At 46.1% G+C, this 27,165-nt stretch overlaps 1 protein-coding gene across 3 annotated transcripts in view; it reads right to left on the minus strand.

Annotated features, from left to right (window-relative positions):
- LOC143658984 (solute carrier family 41 member 3-like) overlaps positions 1-23,435 on the minus strand; it is a 47,719-nt gene extending 24,284 nt beyond the window's left edge. The window contains exons 1-4 of one of the 3 annotated variants that reach the window (XM_077131463.1): positions 22,882-23,430; positions 17,425-17,575; positions 16,372-16,527; positions 880-985 (exon numbers count right to left, since the gene is read on the minus strand). In XM_077131463.1, the coding sequence (XP_076987578.1) occupies positions 880-985; positions 16,372-16,527; positions 17,425-17,575; positions 22,882-23,109 (641 nt within the window). In that variant the 5' untranslated portion in view covers positions 23,110-23,430. Of the gene's footprint in view, positions 1-879; positions 986-16,371; positions 16,528-17,424; positions 17,576-22,881 lie in introns of all 3 variants that reach the window. The other 2 variants (XM_077131461.1, XM_077131462.1) reach the window with 2 other exon arrangements.
- Between the last annotated feature and the right edge of the window lie 3,730 nt (positions 23,436-27,165).

Below are 27,165 nucleotides of genomic sequence, written 5' to 3' on the forward strand. Positions count from 1 at the left end.
GATACAAACTCTGCTAACTTCATATGTTATAATTTTTTTCCTTTTAGTCACTCCCCTTTTAAATTTATGTAAGGAAATTATGACAGGGCTTCCAATTCAATAAAGGTAAGGTAATTCTCTTTCCTTCATGGATTTTGCATTTCTACAGCCTTTGAAAGCTTAAAATGCACAGGGCTCTGATCTGGAATGATAGAAATATGCTGGAAGTGGATGGCAGTGATGGTAGCATAACACTGTCAATGCAAATAACAGCACTGAAATATGTATCTGAACTAACAAAAGGTAAAAGGAGAAATGTTAGATTGTATATATGATAATAGAATAAAATTTTCTTAAAATCCATGGAACTACACTATACAAACGGTGACCCCTACATTAAACCACAGACTATAGTTAATAGCACAATTATAAAATTAGTTGAAGCAAATGTTCCACATCAATGCAAGGTGTTAATAATAGGATGGTATATGGAAATCCTGTATTTTATGTATGATTGTTCCATAAATCCACAAATTCCCTAATAATTTTTTAAAGTACTTTCTATTAAGAGATTGTAAAAATACCTTTTCTGCTATCATGCTTTAGTTTAATTTATTTCAGTCCATTCAAAATGCATGCTGATGTGTGACATGAAGTTAAAAAAAAGGACTGCATGTGTCCCCTCCTCTGTCCAGTTCAACAGCTGAAAAGCAGGAGGCGGCCTGAGGGCATCAGGAGGTGACAACATCCAACCACACCTGCTGTGGTCCTACCGCCTCATCCTGAGAGCTGCTTTCTGAGAATATGACCCACCCACCTACAAGCCATTGAGGGGAGGCTGGCAGTAAGAACCCACCCACCTCCAGGCTGCTGGGTGGCCCAATGTCCAGGCAGACTTACACAGTGGAGAGGTGAGACGCCAGCGTCATTTCCGGGTTCCCCTTCAGCCCCACCGGGGAGGCAGCAGTGTTAGAAGATCTTTCACCTCCACAAACACAGGCCAGTGCTGGCAGGGAAAGAAGAAGATAAATCCAAATCACATATTGGCATAGCTCTAGGAACTTCAGCAAGTCACTTCTTAGTCCCTTTAAAATGAAAGACTAAGTTGTTTCTTAAATTGCTTTAAACTGAAAATGAAATAATGACGAAGCTGTGAAATTTTCTTAACACTATCTAATGAATCAGTGTTAGCAGTCTTGAGCCAGCCCCCTTCTTTCTCTGGATAAGGGAGGTCTGGGCTAGGTCAGAGGTCTATTGATTGGGTCCAGCCTGTGAATATTCTTTATTTGGTCTGCACAATGTGTTTTATAGAACCATGAATTAGTTACCAATTTAAAAGGTAGGTCATACCTGTCTCCCACCTCCTCTGCAAACCAGCTTATTCATGCTTGCTTCCTCTCTTTGCCTACACATGAGATCCAAAAACAAAAATAAGCTCTCTTACTCTCATCTGCCACCAAAGCTTTTCCTCTTGTGCTTGCCCAGCACCATGAAATTCTGAATGGTTTACCATACCCGCCCAATCACAACTCAGTGCTGTGCCAGCTGGTGTCCACTCCCGATGCCCCTGAATGACATTCCACAACATAAAGGAAGCAGTGGCCTCCAGATGGGCCAATCCACAGTCTCTTTTAACTTCATTCTGTTGTTCGCTATGACATGACATTTCTTTCCTCTTAACACTCACCTAGCACTCACTGTGTGTGACGCACAGCTCTCAGCTCCCTCTGGTCTGGCTTCCCATATGGGAAGTGTCCACTCTCCCTAGGCCTCTACCAACCTCTCTAACTTTTGCCTCTTTGCCTCCGGGTGGGCCCTTAATCTTCCGCGGCCTTTGAATACTGACTTTCCTTAGGACTGCTCCTGCAGTTTGCTTATCTCTCCATACCCTCTCCCTCCCAAGGTTTCAGTTACCTTCCACTGCACACTGGGCCTAACCTTCCCAACACACACCCACATCTTTCAAGAGCCTAGAGGGAAGAGAGGTGGGAGGTGAGTCCTGACTCACGGTGGCCCCATCCTCCTCGCTGGCGGTTGTTTTAGATGTGGGGCTGCCATACAATTCTGACCAGTGAGTTCTGAGAAGCCATGTTTGGGCGCATCAACCAGGCACCATGCAACAAGAGGGGGGCTATGCTGGGACAAAGTAAATAAACATAGAATGGTAGAGTGGAAAAATGGGAAGAACCCAGGTCCTGCATAACAATGTTAATGCAATGATTAACCAGTCCTAAAACTGCAATCTCTGGAGTTATTTATACAGATAATAAGTGTCCTTGTTTTTTTAAGTTACTTTGAGCTCACTTTCTGGTATTTATAGCTAAAAGCCCTCTGAATGGTAACAGCCTGTCCTATACTGATGACCCTGTCATCTAGGATTTAGAGCTAATTGTCCAACTCCTGATGGAATGCTGGATATCCCACAGGTGCCTCCCGAGTCCACGGGTACCACACACAAACCTCTCCTCCTGGCAGATGCCCATCTTCTCTTGCCCTGCCTACTGTGTTCACAGAGCCCTCCTACTCTGCTAGCCAGGACTTAGCCCCTCCTTGCTCCCCACAAGCAAGATGGGCGAATCCACAGTCTCTTTTTGGCTTACATCCAAGCCATCATAAGTGTTTTAGATCCCACCCAGGAAATATTTCCACTTTATTTCCCACTTTCCACACTGCCATCACCCTTTCCAGTTACACCTTAAAGATGCCCATGGCAGCCACTGGAAAGGAGGAAACCAACCAAAAATGTTTCTTGCACTTGGGGATGGGTGGGCCTGAATGATGGCCCAGCTCCCCAGACCGCCCTTGCTGCGTCAAGCCTCACCTACCTGCTGACCTTGACCCTGCTCCGGGGTTGAGCTCTGTTACCACGTCACTCAGACATTGATGGCCTTTCACTGCTAAGCACACTTCTGGGTGTGCATGCTACTCATATCCCCAAGAAACACACACGAGAATATTCACAGTAACATCAAGAACCGTCAAAATTGCTCTATAGTTAAAAAGCTATAATAGTGACAGAAAGTGGGATCGCATGGAGTACCCTGCTGGGTGCTGAAAATGTCCCTGATCTGGGTGGGGGTCACACAGTGTTACTTCATCAAACTGTACATATATGAGCTGTGCAATTTTCTCCATGTATATGCTACGTACTTCAATGAAACAAATAACTCCTTGCTTAAAAACAAAGAATAACAACAAAAACAATAATCCCTTAATCCTTACCCTTGCATTTGTTCTAAAATTAAAGGTCCTAAACAGAGTATACAAAAATCTGTAGTGTTTCTGTGTAACAGTGATGAACAATCAGAAGAAGAAATCAAGAAAAAAAATTTCATTTACAATAGCAACTAAAAAATCAAATATTTAGGAATAAATTTAACCAAGCATATATGAGACTTATACACAGAAAACTACAAAAAAAGTGCTAAAGCAAATCAGAGAGGACCTAAAGAAATGGAAGGACATTCCAAGCTCATGGATTGCAGGACTAGATATTGCTAAAATAACAATTCTACCCAAAACAATTTACAAACTTAACACAATCCCAGTAAAAATTCCAACAGCCTTCTTTGACAAAATGGAAAAACCAATCATCAGATTTAAATGAGAGAGTAAGGGATGTCAAATAGAAAAACTATCTTAAAAAAAGAATGAAGTCGAAGGATCCAGAATTTCTGATTTTAAAACTAAAGCTACAGTGCTCAAATAGTGCATACTGGCACAAGGAGAGGCATACAGCACACTGGAATTGAACTGAGAATTCAGAAACAGACCTTCAACAGTGAGGTGTGGCATTTAGTTCACCCTCCAGAGCAGCTAGTAAATAGCCAGGAATGACATAAAACAACTGCTGAGGGGACATCAGGGACCGGACACACAGGGTACACCCGTCTGGACAAGCTGGATCAGCTGAGACCTCACCCAGAACTGTGAGTCCCCCAAGCTGTGGAGGCAGGTGCCCCCACCCCCATAGACATAGCAGTCTGGTTTCCCAGGGGAAAGGAAACAGGCTTTACTAGCAGCAGGAGCTCAGCTCAACCAAGCTCCAATTGTGGAATTAAGTAACACATTCTGATGACTAAAACAGGCCCGCAGCACAGATAAATTAAACCTAGGATAGGCACTAAAGGAACCAGGAGTTTTTGCCCTGACAGAGACAGGACAGGGCTGACAAAAAAAACACAGAGGCTTTTTCAGTTAGACCACACAAAATAGTGGAAAAGGGCTGGACCCCAAGAAAAAGGGGCCTGGAGATACAGAGAACCATGTTCAAGCTCAAGCTCTTGATTGGCAAAGCTTTGACAAGGCTTCTTTTCTTTAACTTCTTAACATCTCATTAGATCCTTAGATAGGCCTGCCAGCACTCTGAGGCTCCAGCACTGCCCCAGGCAAAGTAACTAGGCAGGTGAATGGGGTTAATTCCCTAAAGGGTGCATCTTTTCCAAGAAAAGGGAATTCAGGCCCCCGGAGCTGGAAAATAGAAGCAACATAAGCCCACCTACTACCCCAGCCTCTGTTTCAACTACACCCCAGCAGGGAGAGTCTGCTGAAGTTAAAGGGACCACATCACTTTACCCTGCTGGGAAGCTCCAGGCAGACAAGTGTCACATACTGGGCAGGATTGGAAAAGCATAGAGAGGCTTCAAAGGAAAGTCTGTCAACCTACTGGGTCTCCCCCTCAGGGAAACCTGATGCTAACTACTCTCTCCTCCTGAGCATGGTCCAGTCTGGTCTGGGAAAATCTGACTGGGGTCTCTAATATCTGAGGAGACCCACCTCAAAAGAGAAAAGGCTCCATATAGGCAGGGCAAGAAACAGAAAAACAAGAACTGAAAAATTCAAATCAGTTAAACAGAACCTATGAGAGAAGTCTAGAAAAAGTTGAAGTGAATGTCAAAGAACAGACAGAGAACAAAGCCATCCAGCAAGAAAATCCCAGGTAAAAGACTGAAAACAACCTCTAGAATAAACTAATTAAGGTAATCAAATGCCCAGATGCCAGCAGAAAATAATGAGTCATACTAGAAAAATCGAAGATAAGGCCCAGTCAAAGAAATAAACCAACACTTCAAATGAGATACAGGAGTTGAAACAACTAATTCAGGATGTTCGAACAAACATAAAATCTCATCAAAAATCAATTCAAAGAACTGAGGGAAGATATGGCAAAAGAGATGAAGGATATAAAGACAACGTTGGGTGAACATAAAGAAGAACTTGGAAACTTGAAAAAACAAATCACAGAACTTATAAGAATGAAAGGACAATAGAAGAGATAAAAAAAAAAAAAGGAAACCTACAACAACAGATTTGAAGAGGCAGAAGAAAAGATTAGTGAACCAGAGGACTGGACACCTGAAATCTGACACACAAAAGAAAATATATGGAAAATATAAGCAGGGTCTCAGGGAATTTAATGATAATAGGAAGCACAGGAATACATGCATTATGGGTGTCCCAAAAGAAGAGAAGGAAAAAGGAGCAGAAAGACTCATAGAGGAAATAATCACTGAAAATTTCCCATCTCTTATGAAAGACATAAAATTACAGATTCAAGAAATGCAGCATACTCCAGACAGAACAGGTCCAAACAGACCTATTCCAAGATACTTACTAATGAGATTGTCAAATGATGAAGAGAGAATTTTGAAAGCAGCAAGAGAAAAGCAATACTTACAAGGGAAGCCCAATAAGACTATGTGTGGATTTCTCAGCAGAAACCATGGAGGCAAGAAGGCAGTGGTATGATATATTTAAGATTGTGAAAGAGAAAATACCAACCAAGAATTCTATATCCAGCAAAACTGTCCTTCAAAAATGAGGGGGCTGATTAAAATATTTTCAGAAGTCATTGAGAGACTTTGTGACTAAGACACTGGTTCTACAAGAAATACTAAAGAAGGTACTACAGGCAGATAGGAAAAGACAGGAAAGAGAGGTCTGGAGATGAGTGTAGAAATGAAGACTATCTAAAGGTAAAACAAGAAAAAAAATTAGGTATATTTTTTTGACACATAAAATCCAAAAGACAAAATGCTAGAAGAAAGTACTGCCTTTAAAGTAATAACATTAAATGCTAATGAATTAAACTCTCCAATCAAAAGATGAGATTGGCAGAGTGGATTAAAAAATAGGACAAATCTATATGCTGTTTATAGAAAACTCACTTAAGTCCTAAGGATAAAAACAGATTGAAAGTTGTGCTGGTTTGAAAGGATTTATGCACCCTAGAAAAGCCAAGTTTTAATCCTAATCAATCTTGTGGAAACAACAGTTTCTTACAATCCCTACTTAGTACTGTAAGTTGGAAACTTGGTTAGGTTATCTCCACGGAGATGTGACTCAATCAATTGTGGGTATTAAACTTGATTAGATGGAGATGTGTCTCCACCCATTCAATGTGGGTCTTGATTAGTTTACTGGAATCCTATAAAAGAGGAGACATTTCTGGATACAGCTACTTTTGAGAACAAGGAGAGAGCTGCAGAACCACAACAGAAGGACAAGAGAACCACAGAGTCCACCAGCCAGTGACCTTTGGAGATGAAGAAGGAAAATGCCTCCTGGGGAGCTTCATGATGCAAGAGGCCTGGAGAGAAAATTAGCAGATGCTCCATCTTCACCGTGTGCCTTTCCAGCTGAGAGAGAGAGAAACACTGATCATCGTCAGCCTTCCTGAACCAAGGTATCTTTCCCTGGATGCCTTAGATTGGACATTTCTATAGACTTGTTTTAATTGGGACAATTTTTCAGCCTTAGAACTATAAACTAGCAATTTATTAAGTTCCCCCCTTTTTAAAGTCATTCTATTCCGGTATATTGCATCCCAGCAGCTTCAAACTAGAATAGATTTTGGTAACCAGAGGAGTGGGGTGCTGCTGCTGTGGTTTGCAAATACCAAAAATGTTGGAACAGCGTTTGAAATGGATGAGGGGAAGACTTTGGAGGACTTGTGAGGAGCTTGACAGAGAAGGCTTAGAACGCTTTGAAGAGACTGTAGAATGTAGAATGTAGAAATGTGGATTCTAGGGTTGCCTCTGGCCAGCACTAGACAGAAATGAAGTGTGTGTTATTGCAAACTGGACAGAAGGCAATCCTTGTTTTAAAATCACAGATAATTTGGCAAAATTGAGAAGTGGCTTTGGCTGGAAGGCAGATTTTAAAAACCATGAACTTGGATATTCAGCAGAAGAGATTTCCAAATTAAATATGGAAAGTGCAGCCAGGTTTCTCCTCACAGCTTACAGTAAAATACAGCATGCTAGAGATAACCCTTGGGTACAAAGAAACCAGAAACTGATGTTCTGAAATATTCTGGGCTTCCAAAAGGGCCCAAGTCAGCCACAGCAGGGCTGGAGGGGACAGGCTGCCAGAAGCATCGCCTGCTGGGCAGGCCAGAAAAGCGGCCCTGGGAAACAAGGAGAAACAAAGGCTTTCTGGTGACTGTCCCGACCTTCTCTCTCAGGCCTGCGGACCTGGTCTGCACCCACTGTACAGGTACCCGCTTTGGCTGGAAATGGTGAGCAAGAAACCACAAAGAGCCTTAACACAAACTTGCCAGAACAAAATCCTAGACAAGAGAGAAACCAACATGCAGTAAAACCATCAGGATAATGAGATCCCCAGACCAGCAAAAAACACAAGCCACACTAAGAAACAGAAGATGTGGCCCAGTCCAGGGAACAAATTAAAGTCAGAGGAGACACAGAACATGGAGCAGTGAATCAAAGATGTCCAGACAAACCTGCTAAGTTGATTTAAGGTGACAGTTGAAGAGAGAGAGGGCATCAGGAAGACGACGGGACATGTCTGTGACAGCTGCCCACACCCAGCCCCAGGCCACACCTGGCACCAGGTACTGGCACCTGAGTAGGCTCACCCTGGCCCTTGGCCCCCCACAACTGCATGGGACCCTCCCTCTCCTCCACCCTCAGGCCCCCACAACTGCATGGGCAGCCCACTTCCCCCTACCTTCGGCACCCCACACCTTCACGGGCACCCCCCCACCCTTGGCCCCCACACCTGCATGGGCAGTCCCCCCACCCTCAGCACCCCACACCTGCATGGGCAGCCCCCCTCCCCCACTTCACTGGCCCTCATCATCTCCTGCAGCCGCTGACCTACAGCCCACTCTTCTGGTACCTCCAGCACCTACACCACGTCTCGAGGCTCGGGAGGACACTGCCCACCAGGGGCTGCTGCTCTCCAGACCTTGACTGGGGCCTGGGGGCTTGAGGGGACTCGGAGGCCAGGCGGGAGTGTGGGGACAAGCTGGCCACTGGGCATGTCAGAAGATAAAATATCCATCCACTTACAAACTGTGATGGTGAAATACTAACAATAGGGAAAATTTGGTGACTGCCTGCTAGATGCTGCCGCTGAAAATCATTTAGATTTGAGGGTTTTGAGGCATGTGAGGGAGCAGCTGCTCCACCTGTCATTCACATACCTGAGAAGCGAGGGGCAGTCACCTGGTCTGTCACGGGGACTGGCAGATGTTGTCCACTCTGCCTGACACAATCTAGGGGCAACAGGGCTGTTCAAACACCTGATGAAGCAGCTGGAGCCACACAGTCCATTCATATGGGCAAGAAGTCTTGAGCTAGAATAACTAGGAACAGTGTCATGAGAGTTTACCCATTTTTATAATTATTACTTCTTAATGAAATTACATTACAACATGGGTGAATGATTTATTACTATAACTAGCTTTAATACTTTAATTCACCTTGTATAACTACTGAATTTTGGACTTCTGAAGTATGCAATCTTTATTTTGGTTAAATTATAAACATGTTAAATATTAGAAAATAGGTAATATGCTAAAACAATGTATTTTACCTTATATTTGTTCAGTGGCATTAGCAAAATGTCTTCATACAAACTTTACATCTGCTTACCTATACAGTAGCTTAAAAAGCTATTATTCCTGTTTGGTCTGGGTGACAGGAGGAATCTAAAAGGGGACTGTCTAGGCTGTGCAACTAATTAGAAGATCCGGTGTGAGAACACAAATAATATCACTACAAGTTAAATGTTCAAACTGAAACTGGAAAATTATGAATATCTTAATTTAGAGTAGTAATTAAATATGGGTGTTATGCTCGTTTGAAAGTGTTGTGCACACCAGAAAAGCCATGTCCATTAATCTTGTTCAATACTGTGGGGTACAAGAGGCAAACACTGGCAAAACTGAAGGGAGTAATAGAATATATCTACAATAATAGTTGGAAACTTCCTTATTGGTCTCCTAGTCTATCACTAAGGAAACAGAGAACTTGAATAACATGATAAATAAACTGGACCTAACAAACATATACAGAACACTGCACCTCAAAACAGCAGGTTATACATTCTTCTTAAGTGCACATGAATCATTCTTCAGGATAGACCACATGTTGGGTGACGAAGTAAATTTCAATAAATTACAAAGATTGGAACTATACAAAACATCTTCTCCAACCATTATGGAATGTAACCGGAAATCAACAACAGGCAGAGAACAGGAAAACTCACAAATATATGAAACTTGAACAGCACGCTCTCAAACAATGTGTGGGCCAAAGAAGAAACTGTAAGAAAATTCAGTAAATATCTTGAGACAAATGAAAATGAAACACAACATACCAAAATTATGAGTTGCGGTGAAGACAGTACCGAGAGGGAAATTTATAGCCCTAAATGCCCACACAAAAAAGAAAGAGCTGGGCAGTGGGATGGTGGCTCAGTGGCAGAATTCTCGCCTGCCATGCCAGAGACCCAGGATCAATTCCTGGTGCCTGCCGATACAAAAAAAAAAAAAAAGAAAAAAAGAGCTACAATCAAAGACTTAACCGAACACTTATAGAAACTACAGGAAAAAAACAAACTAATCTCAAAACGAGCAAAAGGAAAGAAATAACAAATATTAGAGGAGAAATAATTGAAATTGAGAACAAAAAAAATAATAATCAATAAAACAAAAAGTTGGCTACTGAGAAGATCAATAAAATTGACAAACTCTCAGCTAGAATAACAAAGAAAAGAAAAAGAGAAGATGCAAATAAATAAAATCAGAAATGAGAGGGGGTCATTACCACTGACCCCATATAACTAAAATGATCAAAAGAGGATGCTATGAATAACTGTATACCAACAAATTAGACAATTTGGATGAAATGGACAAATTCCTAGAGAAATACAAACAATCTACACTGACTTGGAAAAAAATAGAAGATCTTAACAAACTAATCCAACATAAAGAGACTGAATTAGTCAACAAAAACCTCCCAACAAAGTGGAGCCCAGGACCAGATGGCTTCATGGGGGAATTTTACCAATTATTCCAGGTAGAATTAATACCAATCCTGTTCAAAGCCTTCCAAAAAATTGAGGTGGAGAAAATGCTAACTAACTCATTCTGTGAATCCCACATCACCCTAATACCAAAGGCAGATGAGGGTACAACAAGAAAATAAAATTACAGACCAATCTCTCTACTGAGTACAGATACAAAAATCCTCATCAAAATACTTTCAAATTGAATCCAGCAGCACATTAAAAGAATTATACAATGTGACCAAGTGAGGTTATTCCAGTAATGCAAGGGTCATTCCATGCAAGGAAATCAATTAGTATAATACATTAACAAATTGAAGGGAAAAAAAACACATGATATCTCGATCAATGCAGAAAAGGCATTTAACAAAATTCAGAATCCTTTCTTGATAAAAATACTTTGAAAGACATAAATAGAAGGGAACTTCTTCAACATGATAAAGGGCCTATATGAAACACCCACAGCTAACATCAAACTCAATGGTGAAAGAGTGAAAGCTTTTCCTCAAAGATTGTGAACAAGCCACCACTGTTACTCAACCTCATGCTAGAAGTTCTAGCTAGAGCACTTAGGAAAGAAAAAGAAATAAAAGACACCCAAATCAGAAAGGAAGAAGTAAAACCTTCACTATTTCAGACAATATGATCCTATACTTAAAAAGTCCCCCCAAAATCTACAAAAACACTACTAGAGCTAATAAACAAGTTCAGCAAAGTAGAGTCATACAAAATCAACATGCAAAAATCAGTAGTCTTCACACACACTAGTAAAGATCAATCTCAGGAGGACATCAAGAAAAATTTCCATTTACAATAGCAGGAAATAGAATCAAATATCTAGGAATAAAGTTAACCAAGGATGTGAAGGATCTGAGACAGGAAACTACAAAACATTGCTAAAAGAAATCAAAGAAGATCTGTTTTTATGAAACAACATTCTGTATTCATGGATTGGAAGGCTATAAATGTCATTAAGATGTCAATTCTACCCAAATCTATTTACAGATTCATTGCAATCCCAATCAAAATTCCAACAGCTGAACTGCAGAAATGGACAAACCAATTATCAATTTTATTCAGAAGGGTAAGGAGCTCCAAATAGCGAAAAACATCTTGAAGTGGAAGAGTAAAGTTGGAGGACTGACATTTCGTGACTTTAAAGCATATTACAAAGCTAAAGTGGTCAAAATAACATGGTACTTGCATAAAAATAGACATGCAGACCAACGGAACAGCTCAGAAATAGGCCCTCATGACTATGGCCAACTGATTTTTCTTTTGCATGGGCAGGCACTGGGAATCAAACCCAGGTCTCTGGCATGGCAGGTGAGAACTCTGCCTGCTGAGCCACCATCACACCACCCTGGCCAACTGATTCTTGAGAAGACTTCCAAATCCACTCAAGGGGTACAGAATGTCTCTTTAACAAATGGTGCTAGAAGAACTGAATATCCATATCCAAAAGAATGAAAGAGGACCTGTGTCTCATACCTTATATAAAATCTAACTCGAATAGATAAAAAATGTAACTATAAGAACCAGAACCATAAAACTCCTAGAAGAAAATGTAGAAAAGTATCTTCAAGATCTTTTGGTAGATGTGGTTTATTATGCCTTATACTCAAAGCACAAGCAACAAAAGAAAAAAGATAAATGGAATCTCCTCAAAATTGTGCTTCAAAAGATCTTGTCAAGAAGGTGAAAAGACAGCCTACTCAATAGGAGAAAATATTTGGAAACCAAATATCTGAAAAGGGTTTAATATTCTGAATATATAGAGCAATTCTACAACTCAACAATAAAACAACAACAACCCAATTAAAAAATGGGTAAAACACATTGTCATGGTCAGGTGCATATGTCAACTTGGCCAGGTGGTGGTACCTGTTTGTCTGTTTGGGCAAGTGCTGGCTTGTCTGTTGCAATGAGGACATTTCATAGAATTAAATCATGATCACATCAGCTGCATCCACAGCTGATTCCATTTGTAATCAGCCAAGAAGAGTGTCTTCTGCAATGAGTGATGCTTAATCTAATCACTGGAAGCCTTTTAAGAAGGATTCAGAAGAGACAGGTTTGTTTCTTGTTGTGGCTGGCAAGCCTCTCCTGTGGAGTTCATCCAGACCCTCCATGGGAATCATCGGCTTCACAGCCTGCCCTGTGGATTCTGGACTCTGCGTTCCCACGGCCTTATTCAATGTCATGGTATTCCACACAGCATTGCTCCTAATCAAGGAACACACTTCATAGCAAATGAAGTGCAGGAATGGACACATGCTCATGGAATCTTCTGGTCTTACCATGTTCCCCATCATTTAGAAGCTGCTGGATTGATAGAACAGTAGAATAGTCTTTTGAAAACTCAGTTACAGTGCCAACTAGGTGGCAATACCTTGAAGGGCTGGGGTAATGTTCTCCAGAAAGCTATGTATGCTCTGAATCAGCATCGGCTGTATGGTGCTGTTTCTCCCATAGCCAGGATTCACGGGTCCAGAAACCAAGGGGTGGAAATGGGAGTGGTACCACTTGCTATTACCCCTAGTGATCCACTAGGAAAATTTTTGCTTCCTGTCCCTGCGACCCTAAGCTCTGCTGGTCTATAGGTTTTAATTCCAAAAGGGGGAGTGCTTCCACCAGGAGAAACAACAATGATTCCATTGAACTGGAATCTAAGACTGTCACTTTGTCGCTTTGGGTTACTCATTTGCCTGGATCAACAAGCCAAGAAAGGGATTACATTACTGGGTGGGGGTGATTGACCCTATCAGGGGGAAATAGGACTGCAACTACACAATGAAGGTAAAGAAGAGTTTTCTTGGAATATAGGATATCCCCTAGGGTGTCTTTTAGTACTACCATGCTCTGTGATTAAAATCGATGGAAAACTGCAACAACCCAATCCAGGAAGCCATTCACTACCAATGGCTCTGAAACTTCAGGAATGAAGGTTTGGGTCACCCCAGCAGGCAAAGAACCACGGGCAGCTGAAGTGCTTGCTGAGGGTGAAGGGAACATGGAATGGGTAGTGGAAGAAGGTAGTGATAAATATGAACTTCGACCATGTAATCAGTTACAGAAATGAGGACTGTAATGCTGTTTTTGTTCATGTTATACTATTTAAGTTGTAAGATATCAGGTTTAAGAATGAATATTACCCAAGGACTTACACCCTATTCTGGAGAGATTTAATGTGTTTCCAGTTATATGCAGGACAGTTGAGTATTGTTAGGTGAAAGAAAAATATGTGTTTTATTGTTCTTTATTTAGAAATTAGGTATAGATTAAGGTGATATGTATAGCTGCCAAGTTGACAAGGGGTGGACTGTCAGGTCAGGAGGTGGTACCTGTTTGTCTGGTTGGGCAAGTGCTGGCCTGTCTGCTGCGATGAGGACATTTCATAGAATTAAATCAAGATCACGTCAGCTGCATCCACAGCTGATTCCATTTGTAATCAGCCAAGGGGAGTGTCTTTGCAAGGAGTGATGCTTAATCTAATCACTGGAAGCCTTTTAAGGAGGATTCAGAAGAGACAGGCTCTCTTCCTGCTTTGGCCAGTGAGCCTCTCCTGTGGAGTTCGTCCAAACCCTCCATCAGAATCGTTGGCTTAACAGTCTGCCCTGCAGATTTTGGACTCTACATTCCCATGATTACGTGAGATACTTTTATACATTTTATATTTGCGAGTGTTTCTTGTTGATTCTGTTTCTCTAGAGAACCTTAACTAATACAGACATGAATATTCTTTTTATTCCTAAAAAGAAACATAAATGGCTAAAAAAAAAGCACATGAAAAAAATGCTCAACTTCATTAGCTATTAGGAAAATGCAAACAAAATCATGAGATATTTCATACCAACTAGAAATGGCCAGTAATAAAAAGAAAGAAAGAAAGAAAGAAAACTACAAGTGTAGGAAATGATGTGGAGAAATAGAAACACTTGTTCACTGCTGGTGGGAGTGTAAAATGGCACAGCCACTGTGGAAGACAGTTTGGCATTCCCTCAGAAAGCTAAGTACAGAATTACCATATGATCTGGCAAGCCCACTACTAACTAGGTAAATACTCAGAAGAACTGAAAGCAGGAATGCAAACAGACATTTGCACACTGACGCTCACAGTGGCATTATGTACAAATGTCCAAAGATGGAAGCAACCCAAATGTCCATCAACTGATGAATGGATGAGCAAACTATAATGTGTGCACATGATGGACTATTACTCAGCGTGAGAAGGAATGTCCTGATGCATACGACATGGATGAATCTGAAGACATTATGTTGGGTGAAATAGGCCAGATGCAGAAGGACAAATAACCTTTGATCTCAGCATTATGACTAAGTACAATGGGCTAATTCATGGAGTTATTAACTGGAACATGGGTTACCAAAAGGTAGAGGAAGAGAGAGGATGGGTGACTGGTACTTAATTTGTGCAGAACTTTAAAATAAGGTTGATTGTCAATGTCTGGAAATGGATAGAGGTGATAACACGTTAATTATCATGTGTGTATCAGCAGTGAATCGTGTGTGTGATAGTGATTTAAAGGGGAAGTTTAGGGGGCGTGTGTGTCCCTGGAAGGGAAGCTAGAGGATGAAATGTGGGGCTCTGTAATACAGGATCCCTCAGTGGACAGCGAAGGTGGTTATCATACAAACACAAGAATGTCTTTCCCTGAGCTAGAACAAATACATGGCCCTAATACAAGGTGTTGATAATAAGGTGGTATATGGGGGAAATGCGGCTAAGGCAAACTATGGACTAGGGTTAACAGTAAGACCTAATGTCCTTCCACCAGCACTGACAAAGGTGCCACATTGGAGCTAAGTGTGAAGAACAGCTGGGTAGAAGGGGCACAGGGTTTTTCTTTTCAGAGCTGCAGAAATGTTTTAAAATTGATTGTAGCAGCAATCACAGCTCTGTGACTTCACTGAGAGCCATGGTGGATTCCATGGTGTGTGACTAAAACTGTGTGGAAAAAACAAAGCCGCAGGGCACTGTCTGGCATCTGTACCAGGCCCCTCTCCCTGCAGGGGTGACTCAGTGGGTTGCCTCAGCACAGGTGCTGTGGGAGCTGTGGCCTCAGCTCCTGCCATGGATTCTGTCCTGGGCACCCTTATCAGAGTCCCAGCTCACCAGGTCCCTGAGGCACCAGGCCTGCTGCCCTGCCTGCACCCCAGCCTACCTTCACCCCAGCCCACCATCACCCCACCTGCAGCCCTGCCTGCACCCCAGCCTACCTTCACCCCAGCCCACCATCACCCCACCTGCAGCAGCCCCGCTTGCACCCCAGCCCACCGTCACCCTGTCTGCAGCCCCACCTGCACCCCCACCCATCATCACACTGCCTGCAGCCCCCCTGCACCCCAATCCACTGTCACCCCACCTGCAGCCCCACCTGCACCCCAACCCACCTGCACCCCAGTCCACCATCACCCCACCTGCAGCCCCGCCTGTACCCCAGCCCCCCTGCACCCCAGTCCACCGTAACCCCACCTGCAGCTCCACCTGCACCCTAGCCCACTGTCACCCCACCTGCAGCCCTGCCTGCACCCCAGCCCACTGTCACCCCGCCCGCTGTCACCCCTCCCACCGTCACCCCAGCCCACCCCCCTGAGAAGTGCAAGGCTGCACCATGCACACTCTGGTGCCTCCCAGGGGCACCTTCAGTGGCCGTGTGGAGAAAAACTGCACTGTGCCTGCCCAGCCTCCCAGCACTGCCCTGTCCAGGCTGCACAGTTCCCACAGCCCTAGGACCGCCCTGCCCCCTACAGCCACACCAAGGCCACTTTCAGCTCCAGCCATGGCACACTAGGGAGAAGCGTGTGTCCCACAGTTTCCAAGGGCTGTGCGTGGACTGGGGCAGACGGACATATGGGGCTCCGAGCCCCGTACCAGAGAACGCAGCCAGGGGAGAGGCCAGAGTGAGAAAACTCAGAACCACAGCCTCTTTCCCCAGAATCCACAAGATGACACCAGGGAAGAGAGGACAAAGTACTGGGGTGGACCCCAGTGTGAAGATGCCAAGCAGGACAGGTGGGCACCCGGGTCACAGGTCTAAAGAAGCACTGACTTACCAGAAGCTGCAGGGACAAGCATGAGATGGGCTGCTCCAGTGCAGAGAAGTGGTGAGTGTCCCGTGCGCTGGAGTGTGCAAGCAGAGGTGGCCAGCAGGCACACTGAGGAACCAAAGGGCCAGCTGGCCACGGCGGGAACTGAGCCCCTTCCCAAGCCTGAAACAGACACCCGAGGAGACGCCACACAGCCATTAAACAGACGCCATGTGTCCTTACAAACATGAAAGGTGAGCACTGTCTGGAAGGGCAGATGGAAAGGCAGCCTCATGTAGTCTGAGCTCTATATACATTTACCCAGAGAAAATAATCCTGACTGATACACACCAAAACACTGGGACCAGTTCTCTACAGCTGCAAAATGATGGCATTCCGCCTCCTTCACTGATGCCCTTGTTTTTCAGTTTTTCTAGAAGAATCTGCTAGCTGCAGTGGACACTGAAGTGGGCAGACACCAGACCAGCATCTCTCACTCTCGGCAACCTCCCAGTGCTTGGATGAGAGATGCAGCTGTGGGGCTATGCCCCTCACCTGCCCCCTGCAGCCACTCCCTGGGACCGCTCCCTGCAGACACAGCCCCCACATCTGCTCACTGGCCTGAGCCCCCAGCCCAGGGACTGGACAGGGTGCACAATAGCTCTGCCTGGAGAAAACAGAATGTGCAACCCCAGAGGGCCCCCCGTGAGCCCACCCTCACCTGCCTTGGTGTTGGGTCCCCACAGCCACCTGAGAGCTGGGTGCTTTCGTGATGCCTCTTTCCCAGATGAGGAAACTGAGGCAGCAAGTGAGGGAATGGTTCACACAGCTGGTGGGTACAGAACCCAGGACTGGAACCTTCTAGCTCCTGCCTGATTAGCCAAGCTCATTAGAAGGAAAACATTTGGACCTCCAGGTTTAGGTGCCCTGTGGACATGTCTGCCGGTCCAGCTAAACCTGGGAGCGACCGGGCACCAGGGAGCTGGGCTCACTTGAGAGGCCCCTCCCATCCCATCTGGGGTCCCACAGCCACCCCACCCACCAGGCCCCAAGACAAACCCTGCAAACCCTGGTACGCACCTGGACTGTGTCCATCACCAAGCCGGCAGCCAACACGCCGAAGCCGGACAGGAGGACGGGCCCCAGGACCTGGCACGTAATGGTGAGACCCGACTCGGGGAAGAGCCCGTCGGGGGCCCAGGTGAACGCACAGCTGAAGCCTCTGAGCTTCCTGCCGTGGAAGCGGAATTCCAGGTTCAGCTGGGTGGCCACCATCCTCAGACCAGCGCCACACTGCTGGGAACAGACGCATGTCCATCCCCTTTCCTCCTTGCCCACAAGGACACGTTTCCAAAGAAGCAGGGGATTCCCAGCCAGCAGGTGCCTGCCTCTCTCATGAGCCAGAGAGGGTGAGGGGTAAATAAAGTCCTGTGTGACTTAAGTCTCCTTCCAGAGGCAGCTGCCAGTAACCGCCAGGGACTCCCTGCGGACAGTGGCCGGTATGTGGGCAGGAGCACCTTGGCCAGTGCAATCTAGGGAGGCTCACTGTTCCTTGGCCCCGACCTTGACACCGAGCTGTGCTGGCTCTGGCTGGACACGAGAGGATGCCCACATAAGGCCTTGACAAGCATCCCCCGCAGAGGCTGCAAAAGGCTGCCCACCTCTGTGCACATGCCCCAACTGCTGGCCTCTGCCGTGTGCCCCAGCTGCCGGCCTCTGCCATGTGCCCCAGCTGCCCACCTCTGCACGTGTGCCCCAGTTTCCCACCTCTGTGTGTGTGCCCCAGCTGCCCGCCTCTGTGCCTGTGCCCCAGCTGCCCACCTCTGCACGTGTGCCCCAGTTTCCCACCTCTGTGTGTGTGCCCCAGCTGCCCACCTCTGCATGTGTGCCCCAGCTGCCCACCTCTGTGCGTGTGCCCCAGCTGCCTGCCTCTGCCATGTGCCCCAGCTGCCTGACTCTGCACATGTGCCCCAATTGCCCACCTCTGCCATGTGCCCCAGCTGCCTGCCTCTGCATGTGTGCCCCAAATGCCCGCCTCTGCCATGTGCCCCAGCTGCCTGCCTCTGTGCATGTGCCCCAGCTGCTCATCTCTGTGCTTGTGCCCCAGTGGCCGGCCTCTGTGCATGTGCCCCAGCTGCCCACCTCTGCATGTGTGTCCTAAGCTGCCTCTACTCTTGGCAGAAAAGGGTCTGGGAAGACACCAGCCAGCAAGGTCCTGTCTTCTCAAGCCAGGGTTCCAGCACAGCCCCACAAGGAGTTTGTTCCCTCAAGGTCAAGTTTCCAGGAAGGAAGCCCAATCTGCAGTCAGTGGACTTGAGGTTTCAGGAGCCTAGAGGCATAACACTTGGCAGAGCACTTCCACAGCGACCCTCACTTTCCTCCTCTACAACAGCTGGACCTGTAGGCAGCCACTGGCCAGGGCACACAGTGGCTCTCAGCGACCACTGGTGTCCTTGTCCATTCCACAGCAGCAGGGATAGGAGGTCCAGACCTGAGGGCAGGCTGCAGCAAGCTGAAGCCACCACTGAGGCTTGACCCGGGCCAGCCCTCACCCCTAATGGCCAATCTCTCCAATGCCCAAGTCTAAACACCCCCGCATGGCATTCAGAGCCACAGTCTTGACACAGCTGATTCCTGCAAGTGTAGCCCCCTCCTCATAACCTCCAGACACACTTCTCCAATACCTGTTCCCTCAAAACCTCTCACCACACCTTTTCCACCAGCCATCTACTCCTTCAACCAACAAACATCTCTAACCTCCTTCACAGAGTCGGGCACCATGTGCTCTAAGAATCGCCAGCACACTTCACATTGAGAGGTGGAGGTTTTGTCCCTTCCCCATTAATGTGCAACTTATTTGACCACAGTGAAAGAGACTCTTTGCTGGTCAGTTTCTTGGCCCAGAGCTTAAGAAACAGGCAGTGTCCACTTCCTCTATTTTGACACCCAGCCTCCATGCTGTAGGGAAGGCCAAGCAGTCACATGCAGAGCAGGTGTCCCAGCCAGTAGCTCCACAGCAGCCCACCGACCTTGCGGGTAGATGAGCCACCTCTGGGCACAGCCCCCAGTAGTCAGTGCAGCTGATGATGCTGCATAGAGCAGACACAGCCGTCCTTGCTGAACCCTACCCAAATTGCAGAGTTGTGATCAAACTGAGTATTACCCACTACATTTTGGTACAAAGCAATCACTGGAACATTTAGGCAAACTCATCCCCACCTTATACCAACTCCCAATTGATCTTCCCTGAATGTTCAGACTATCCATCCAATCCCTTCCTGAAGAAGGATAAGTTCCTCAAACTCAACTAGTATTCCATGATCATTTCTTCCAAAACCACTTTCCCCAAGCTTCCTGCTCCAGTGAATGACCTACCGGAAACCTAAGCCTCACCAACACCCCACTGCCACCACCACTGCCTCAACTGCACCTGGTCTGTCTATCCGCAGGTCTCTCCCGGATCATTCTCTCCTCCAGCTCAGGGCTGCTGCCTTTGCCCCTGTTACCTACCAACCCACCCCCTGCCAACAGCCATGCCTCATATATAAAAAGTTCCTATCAATAAGAACCACTCCATAAAAACATGGGCAACAATATAAACAGAAATGTCAAGAGATACTCAACTTCACTCACTCATAATAAGGAATGCAAATTACCTGACAGTGACCGTGGCACGCAACCTTCTAACATGCACCCAATGGCCTCTTGCCCCTGTTCTCCAGGCTCTTGGCCTCTGTCCCTTGAGTGAGGCATGAACCCATGACTTGCTTCTCACCCACAGAAGCAAAGGGATGAGATGTTATTTCTGTGATTAGGTTACAAAAGATCGTGGTTTCTGTAACTTTGCAGCAAAGTGCACCCTTTGAAGGAGCAAGCTGGGTTTTGGAGCTCTCCACCTGGGAGAAAACCGCTGGGGGCCTCTGGGCAATTGCTGGTGGAGGAGCTGGCACCCTGAGTTCAACAACCTGTGGTGAGTCAAATCCTGCCACCAGCCTTGTGGTGAGCTTGGAAGACAACAGCCCGGGCAGTGCCTCGGCTGCCACGTCGGAAGATACCCTTGAGCAGAACACCCAGCTGTGCACAGGTTCCTGGCCCGCAGGGACCCAAGAGGAGAAGCGTGCACAGCTTCACGCTGTGAGGCCTTGGGATAATCTGTTACACAGCACAGAAGCTCTCACCATGAAATGCCAATCCCACAGAGCGGCTGTTGAAGACCAAAAAGGTGCAAGTGAACTGTGCTGGAGTGCTGGGGAGCAGGTACTGGCCTCTGGTGCTGGGGGGTCCAACCCCTGGGGGCCACGTGAGAATGTCTGTCATCAAAGTCACAAATGCGCAAGATTCTACTCGCAACATTCACCCATGGCCTGCTCAGATGTGTGCAAAACAACGTGTCATAATTATTCACTGCAGCATTTGTCAGAAATAAACTTGAAAGTGTATCAGAAAGGAATGGTTAAGTAAATATTGGTCCATCTGTATATGGAATACTGAGCAACTATAATTTTAAAAAGGAAGCCCTTAATGTACTTATAAAGAAAATCTCCAAGATATACAGGATATGGCTCCACCATCTGGCTCCTCACCTTTACGTGATACAGCGTCTCAACATGATCTATCAGTCTGTATGACTGTCTGTAGCTGAGCGTGTATTTAATTTGTATGTACATGTGTGATGTGTAACTCATTTTAGGAGAGGAAGTCTGATAGAATGGACACTCGCTGGTGCTGAGAAAAGACCTCAGGGACGGGACGAGAAGGGATGAGGGCAGTAGAGTGGCTGGAGCGAGAGGTGACAAAGCGATGGGGAGGTACTCTCTGAGATGGGAGCTTCCCGAACTCCTGAAGTAGCAGGAGAAGACCTGCCGGGACATGAGCCTGGAGGGCCTGGTCACTGGGAGAAGGGAGAGACTTGGCGGTTGTAGTGCAAACATGAGGACAGGTCAGTCACAGTGGATACTAGGGTTACAACCTGACACGCAATAATCCTGGGGTCTGACAAGGTCCCAGTGGAAACCAGAGCAGAGCTGGCATGGGGGTCATGGGAGGCTGTGACTCTAAGAACTGGCACCCTGGGCTTAGGGGAGGACACCCGACACCTGGGACAGCAGCTGGGCGGCCCACTAGGGGCGTGGGGTCGTGTGAACAAGAGGGAGTGGCCGAGGCTGTGGCAAATGGAGAGAAGACACCCACCTAAAGGGCAGTTCCTGCTGAGCAGGACCTCAAGGGTAGTGCGGTTCCAGCATTGCAGGAGAAAACAGAAATTGAATTTCTTAGGTGAAAACTCATGATCTTCAGATGTTGATTTAAAAACATTTAGACCCCCAGCCTTACAGTTAGAAAGTGGCAGAGCCCTTGCCCCTCCCTCTCACTGACCACTAGTACAGCAATCCACCCAATTTTTTTTACCCTACATCCCCCTTCCTTATTATTTATTTATATATTTTTTGGCCCTATTCTTACTCCTCTGTCCAAATACTGGATAAAAGAAACTTCAGACACAAGGTTTTCACAATCACACAGTCACACTGTGAAAGCTACACGGTTATAAAATCATCTTCAAGAATCAAGGCTACTGGAGCACAGCTTTACAGTCTCAGGTACTTTGCTCCTGCAACTCCCACACACCATAAGCTGAAAAGGGACATATGCATAATACATAAGAATAACCTCCTGAGTAACGTCTCAACTCTGCTTGCAATCTCTCAGCCCCTGAAACTTTATTTTGTCTCATTTCTGTCTTTCCCCTTTTTGCCAAGGCTTTCTCAATCCCATGATGCTGGGGCCTGGCTCATCCTGGGAGTCGTGTCTCAGGCTGCCAGGGAGGTTTACACCCCTGGGAGTCCCTACATGTCTCCAAGTAGGGGGGAGGGCAGTGAGTTCACCTGCCGAGTTGGTTTAGAGAGAGAGGCCACAGCTGAGCAACAAGAGGTTCTCTGGGGGTGAGTCTTAGGCATAATTATAAGCTGAGATTCTCTTTTATAGGAATTCAAAAGCAAGGGCTCAGCCGATTGAACTGGTTGCCCCCGCTGCTTGCGAGAATACCAGAAATTCTCCAAATGGGGAGGTTGAATATTTCCTTCTTTCTCCCCAGTCTCCCAAGGGGACTTTGCAAATACATCTTTTTTCACTGCCCAAATCACTCTGGGATGTATCAGGACATCACACCAACCTGGACAAACCAACAAGATCTCATGAGCTATTCATGATTCCATGTACTTATGGTGTTAGATAGAACAGTGCTGCCTGAAAATGAAACAGACTTGGGAGAGGGAGGGCCAGCATCCAGAGACCATTTAAGCATCTGGATCAAGCAATGCCTGAAGTCCAACTCCTTAAGACATCCCAATCATATGAACTAATAAACTGTCTTTGTAAGCTTAACGTGGATTGAGATGGGTCTCTGTCACTAGAAACTAAAAGAATCCTACCTAATATTAAACAAATGGTAGCTGGGAGAAGAGGTCCCAGGCCACCCCCAAGGTGCATACTCTGCAGGCACTAGACAGTGTCCACCTCCTCCCCATCCAGTCCCCTTACCTGGAGGCAGTCCAGGAGCACCCCAGCCATAGGAAGCCCCAAGTCGGCACACATGAACGGGGCTGCCACCTGAAGGCCGATGGACAAGGAGGTCTCACCACCAGGCTTTACCCGGAGTTTTGGGGCAATGGCTTGGCCCTCGGGGACACTCGGGGCTTCTGCAGGGCGCCCTCCCAAGCTGCCGGGGCCTTCAGGCCTCCGCTGGAGGGTCTCCACGGCCTCCATCATGCACAGCCACCTGGAGACACAGAGCCACAGGGTCACAAGGCTGAACCGCTGGTCCCTTCAGGTCCACACCCCACAGTGCCTCGTGCACTGCAGGCATCCTTCAGCCTCCCTTACCACAGATCCTTATTTAATATGCACATGTGTAGGATAAAACAGGCATACAGAAGAGAGCACCAAATATATATGAATCAGAAATCAGCAAAAATGGTCCAGCAAAAAGTCTCTCCTCCATAAAAGCAATGAGGAACTGGAGGAAAGCGTGAGAATCAATGTTTTCACAACTCTGGAAATTGATAGTCAAAGGCCTGCTGCAAACCAGAGAGCTTTTATTCAAGAGAAATTACTGATCCTCAGTAAGAACAGCAAGCTTTTAGCTCACCCTTGCCCTCGCCCCTGCCCCAGCCCACACTCCTGCTCTGCCGCAGCCACTGTGAAAGGTGCCAGCCTATGAGTGAGGCGAAAACCAGCTCCTGGATGGAGCACCTGGGGTCGGGGTGCCTGCCGACCGCTGGCCTGTCCGGTGGCTCCCTGAAGCCCCCAGTCACAAAGTTGCCTGCCTTTGACCTGATTCCAAACTTACTTATCATGAGAAGACTTTTTCTTGGGGAAGATTAATTGAAAAACATTACAGACAAATATGTGACTTCATGGCTGCCAGAGGTGCTGAATAAGAGACTGAAAAAAGCTTAAAGGTAAAATCTGAGGACTGAGCTATTCACAGGGTTTTGAAAAGACCCCCATATTGCTGGGAGTCTGGAAGGCCACAGACATGTTAGGGCTGGAGACATTCCGAGAGCTGTGCATATGCTCAGGGAAGACCTGGAAAGGTCCTAAGCTCCCACCCATGGCTGACCTGGGGCCTTTACACAAGCAGGAAGTGAAGGTGAAAGGAGACCTGCCAACCTTAGCCTAGCGAGCATGGGAGGCAGGAACCAGCACTCAGAGCCTCTGGCAAAGACTGGAGACTCACTGCCTCCAGACCCGGTGCTGAAGGGAATCCCAAGCCACTCATCAGCTTACCACTCTGCAAGACTTCACTGGCCACAAACAACAAAGAATACAAGTTTGCAAAAATCTTTCAGAAGTCACTAAGCAAACAAGCATCAATTACTACAAAGAAGTAACAAAACTACAAACCCTAGGGAGAGGGGAGAAACTGATTTGTAGAGATCAACTTTGCATTATTTTTGAATGTCCACTTTGAAACAAAAAATTCTGAGACATGTAAAGAAACAAGAAACTATGGTCAATACACAGGGAGAAGAGCAATGAAAAGAAACGGTCCCTGAGAAAGCCCAGACATTGACTCAACGGGACAAAAACTTTACGTCCGACATCTTAAATATATGCGGAAAAAAAAAAAACTACAGGAAGTGTAACAAACTAGGTGTCAGCAGCTGAGAGAGTTCAAAAAGTCGAGAGGCTATTCTGGAGGTCACTCTTATGCAGGCTTCAATTAGACATTTCTACCTCTCATAGTTTGCCAAACCCAACCAAAACCATTCCAGCCAATCCTAAAGAACACCTCAGACAATATGTAAGATTCTACAAAGGTTCCATGCACTGGGGTAATTTTCCGGAAACCTACAAACTCTAGATGGTCCCTGGACCAGATATGTTCTGAAATGCAGAGGGGCCAGCCTCTCCAGAACATCAACTAGTTCCACTCCCCTATTCCATATTATTGATAGCCCCTTCCAACATGAAAAATTTAGAATGGCCATAGCTCAAATACCCCTAAAGAGTGGGAGAAAGATCAAAGGTGATGGTAAAGTTATAGAGAGAAGGTAGGGTTTAACAAATGAGTATGGTTGCTGAATCAGTAGACTAATATTTCTTTTAGCCTCTAGTATCTTAGAGTAGCTAGAAATAAAAACTTAAAATTGTGAAATTGTAACCCATACCAAACTCAAATATGTTCTATAACTATTTGTTGCAATATGCTTTGAAATTTATTGCTTATTTGTAAATATGTTGTTTTTCACACAAAAAAGAAAAAAGTAGATTGTGATGATAAATGCACAGCTATATGATGCTCTTGTGAACTTTTGTACACTTTGGATGATTACATGGTATAGGAATATATAATGCATATCAATAAAAAATAACTTAAAGAAGTTGGGGGAAAGAATTTTCAGAACAGTAAATTTGGGGTAGAGACAAACTTGGGACTTATAAGAAAGACAGACAAATGGGCCTGCACAAGAGTAGTGAAAGGGGATGGCAGGAAACGAGAGAAGAGCAGTGAGTGTGGGCTCTACATAGAGGGGCTTATTGGCTCCCATAAGGAGTTTATGTTTTATCCTAAGGGTGAAGGGAAAGCACAGGAGGGCTCTGAGGGGGGAGGGACAAGATAATGGGCTATGCTTTTAAAAAATCACTCTATTGCTTTCCCACTAAAAGGAACCAGAGCCCACAAGTGACCCCAGCTGATCCCTGCAGAGCTAAAGAATTGTACCAGCATCCCAGAAAATATGGAGAAATGATAAATCATGGCTGCTTTCTGTCCCTACATTTCTTATTGTATTGTTAGTTCACCAAAAGATAACCAATATATTCCCATAATGTGATTTCATAATAGTTCAACCTGCTTTTCTCTGGGGTTAGAAAAGGATAAGGAGCTAAGGACCATCAATGTAGGAGAAAAACCTTAGTGACCAGTGAAGTTATGTATTTAAAAGAAAGTTGAGTGCATAACACTGAATTGGTGAACATCAAAGTGAATTCTGACCTTAAAATTTGTATATTTCCAATTCTGTCCCTTTTAAAAGTGGTCAGAGCAGCACGACTTTCCCCGAGCCTGCCCCAAGCCCCTCTGGCACCCAGATCTTGGTCTCTACTCAAGGATCTGGAAAACAATGGGGAGGAAAAAAGGCAAGATGGCTCTGGAACATTCTGTGGTTGCTAGAAAACAACTTTCAAGGAGGCCAGAGAGGGGCTAAAAGGACAAAGGAATAAAATTAGAATAGATCACCAATGTCAAATGGTGAGCACTTAAGTGTCAAACAGCAATACACAGAAGACAAGAATTGAGTGGCATCATCAACATGACCATGTAAACAGCTACTGAAAATCTCTCCTCGGAGATCCAGCATAAGAACATCAATTCTGAGTTGTTCAGAACTCTGGAGAAGGGCGCGGACTGCAGAGCGCCCTACAGACCCTGGGCTGCAGAGGCAGAGCCCATGAGGAGGGAATGTCCATCCCGGACCAGCCAGCCTGTCCCCTTCCTCGAGTGAAAGGGGATGGCAGGAAATGAGAGCGGAGCAGTGAGCGTGGGTTCAATATAGAGTCCCCGATGGGGACACCAATGCGTACCCTCTCATAGCAGCAGGCGGACCCTCTCCCTTTGGTGGCCTAGGGTCAGGGGAGAGCATTTCAAGGCCCAAGTCAGGGCGAGACAGAGGGTCTCAGGAAACATGGACAGAAGCTGCTTTTCCAGCCTGGGTACGAATGCCCCCGTGAGAAATGGCAGTGAGAGGCATGATCCCTGCCTGAGGAGAACAAGGACTGGGATGGCTGGGGGTGTAAAGTGGGGGACACAGACCCACATTGCACCAGACTGGTAGCAAAGAGAGGGACAAGGTGCCCTGCAGCCAGCCTGCCCGAGCACAGAAGGCATCAGCTCTGAGGACGAGGGCATTCTCCAACAGCACCACCTGCCGGGCAGAGCGGAAAGTGCAAGGGAGTCCAAGGGCTTTTTCAAAGACCACCCAGAGAATGACTCAGGCCCATCGGAGCAGGTCCAGGCACCCCGCACAGGGCCTGCCCCAGTTTGGGCTGAGAAACACAGACGGCCCACTATTAAAGCAGAGTCCAGAACATGTGCAGATCTTGCAGAACAGTGGAAAACAGCACCATGGAGAGCACCACTGGGAGACAGCAGACTTGTCCTACCCACAGAGAGCTAGCTTGGTGCACATGCCATCTCCCAGCCCCAGGGCAGCCGCTGAAGGTGTCGGGTTTGGAGGAGACTAGTGGGCATAACAAATCTGACAGCTAGTCGGTGAGAGAGACAAACACATGGAGAAAAAATCCAACCAACAAGAAAACACC

This window comes from Tamandua tetradactyla, chromosome 16 (genome assembly GCF_023851605.1).
Source record: "Tamandua tetradactyla isolate mTamTet1 chromosome 16, mTamTet1.pri, whole genome shotgun sequence".
Classification (NCBI taxonomy): domain Eukaryota; kingdom Metazoa; phylum Chordata; class Mammalia; order Pilosa; family Myrmecophagidae; genus Tamandua; species Tamandua tetradactyla.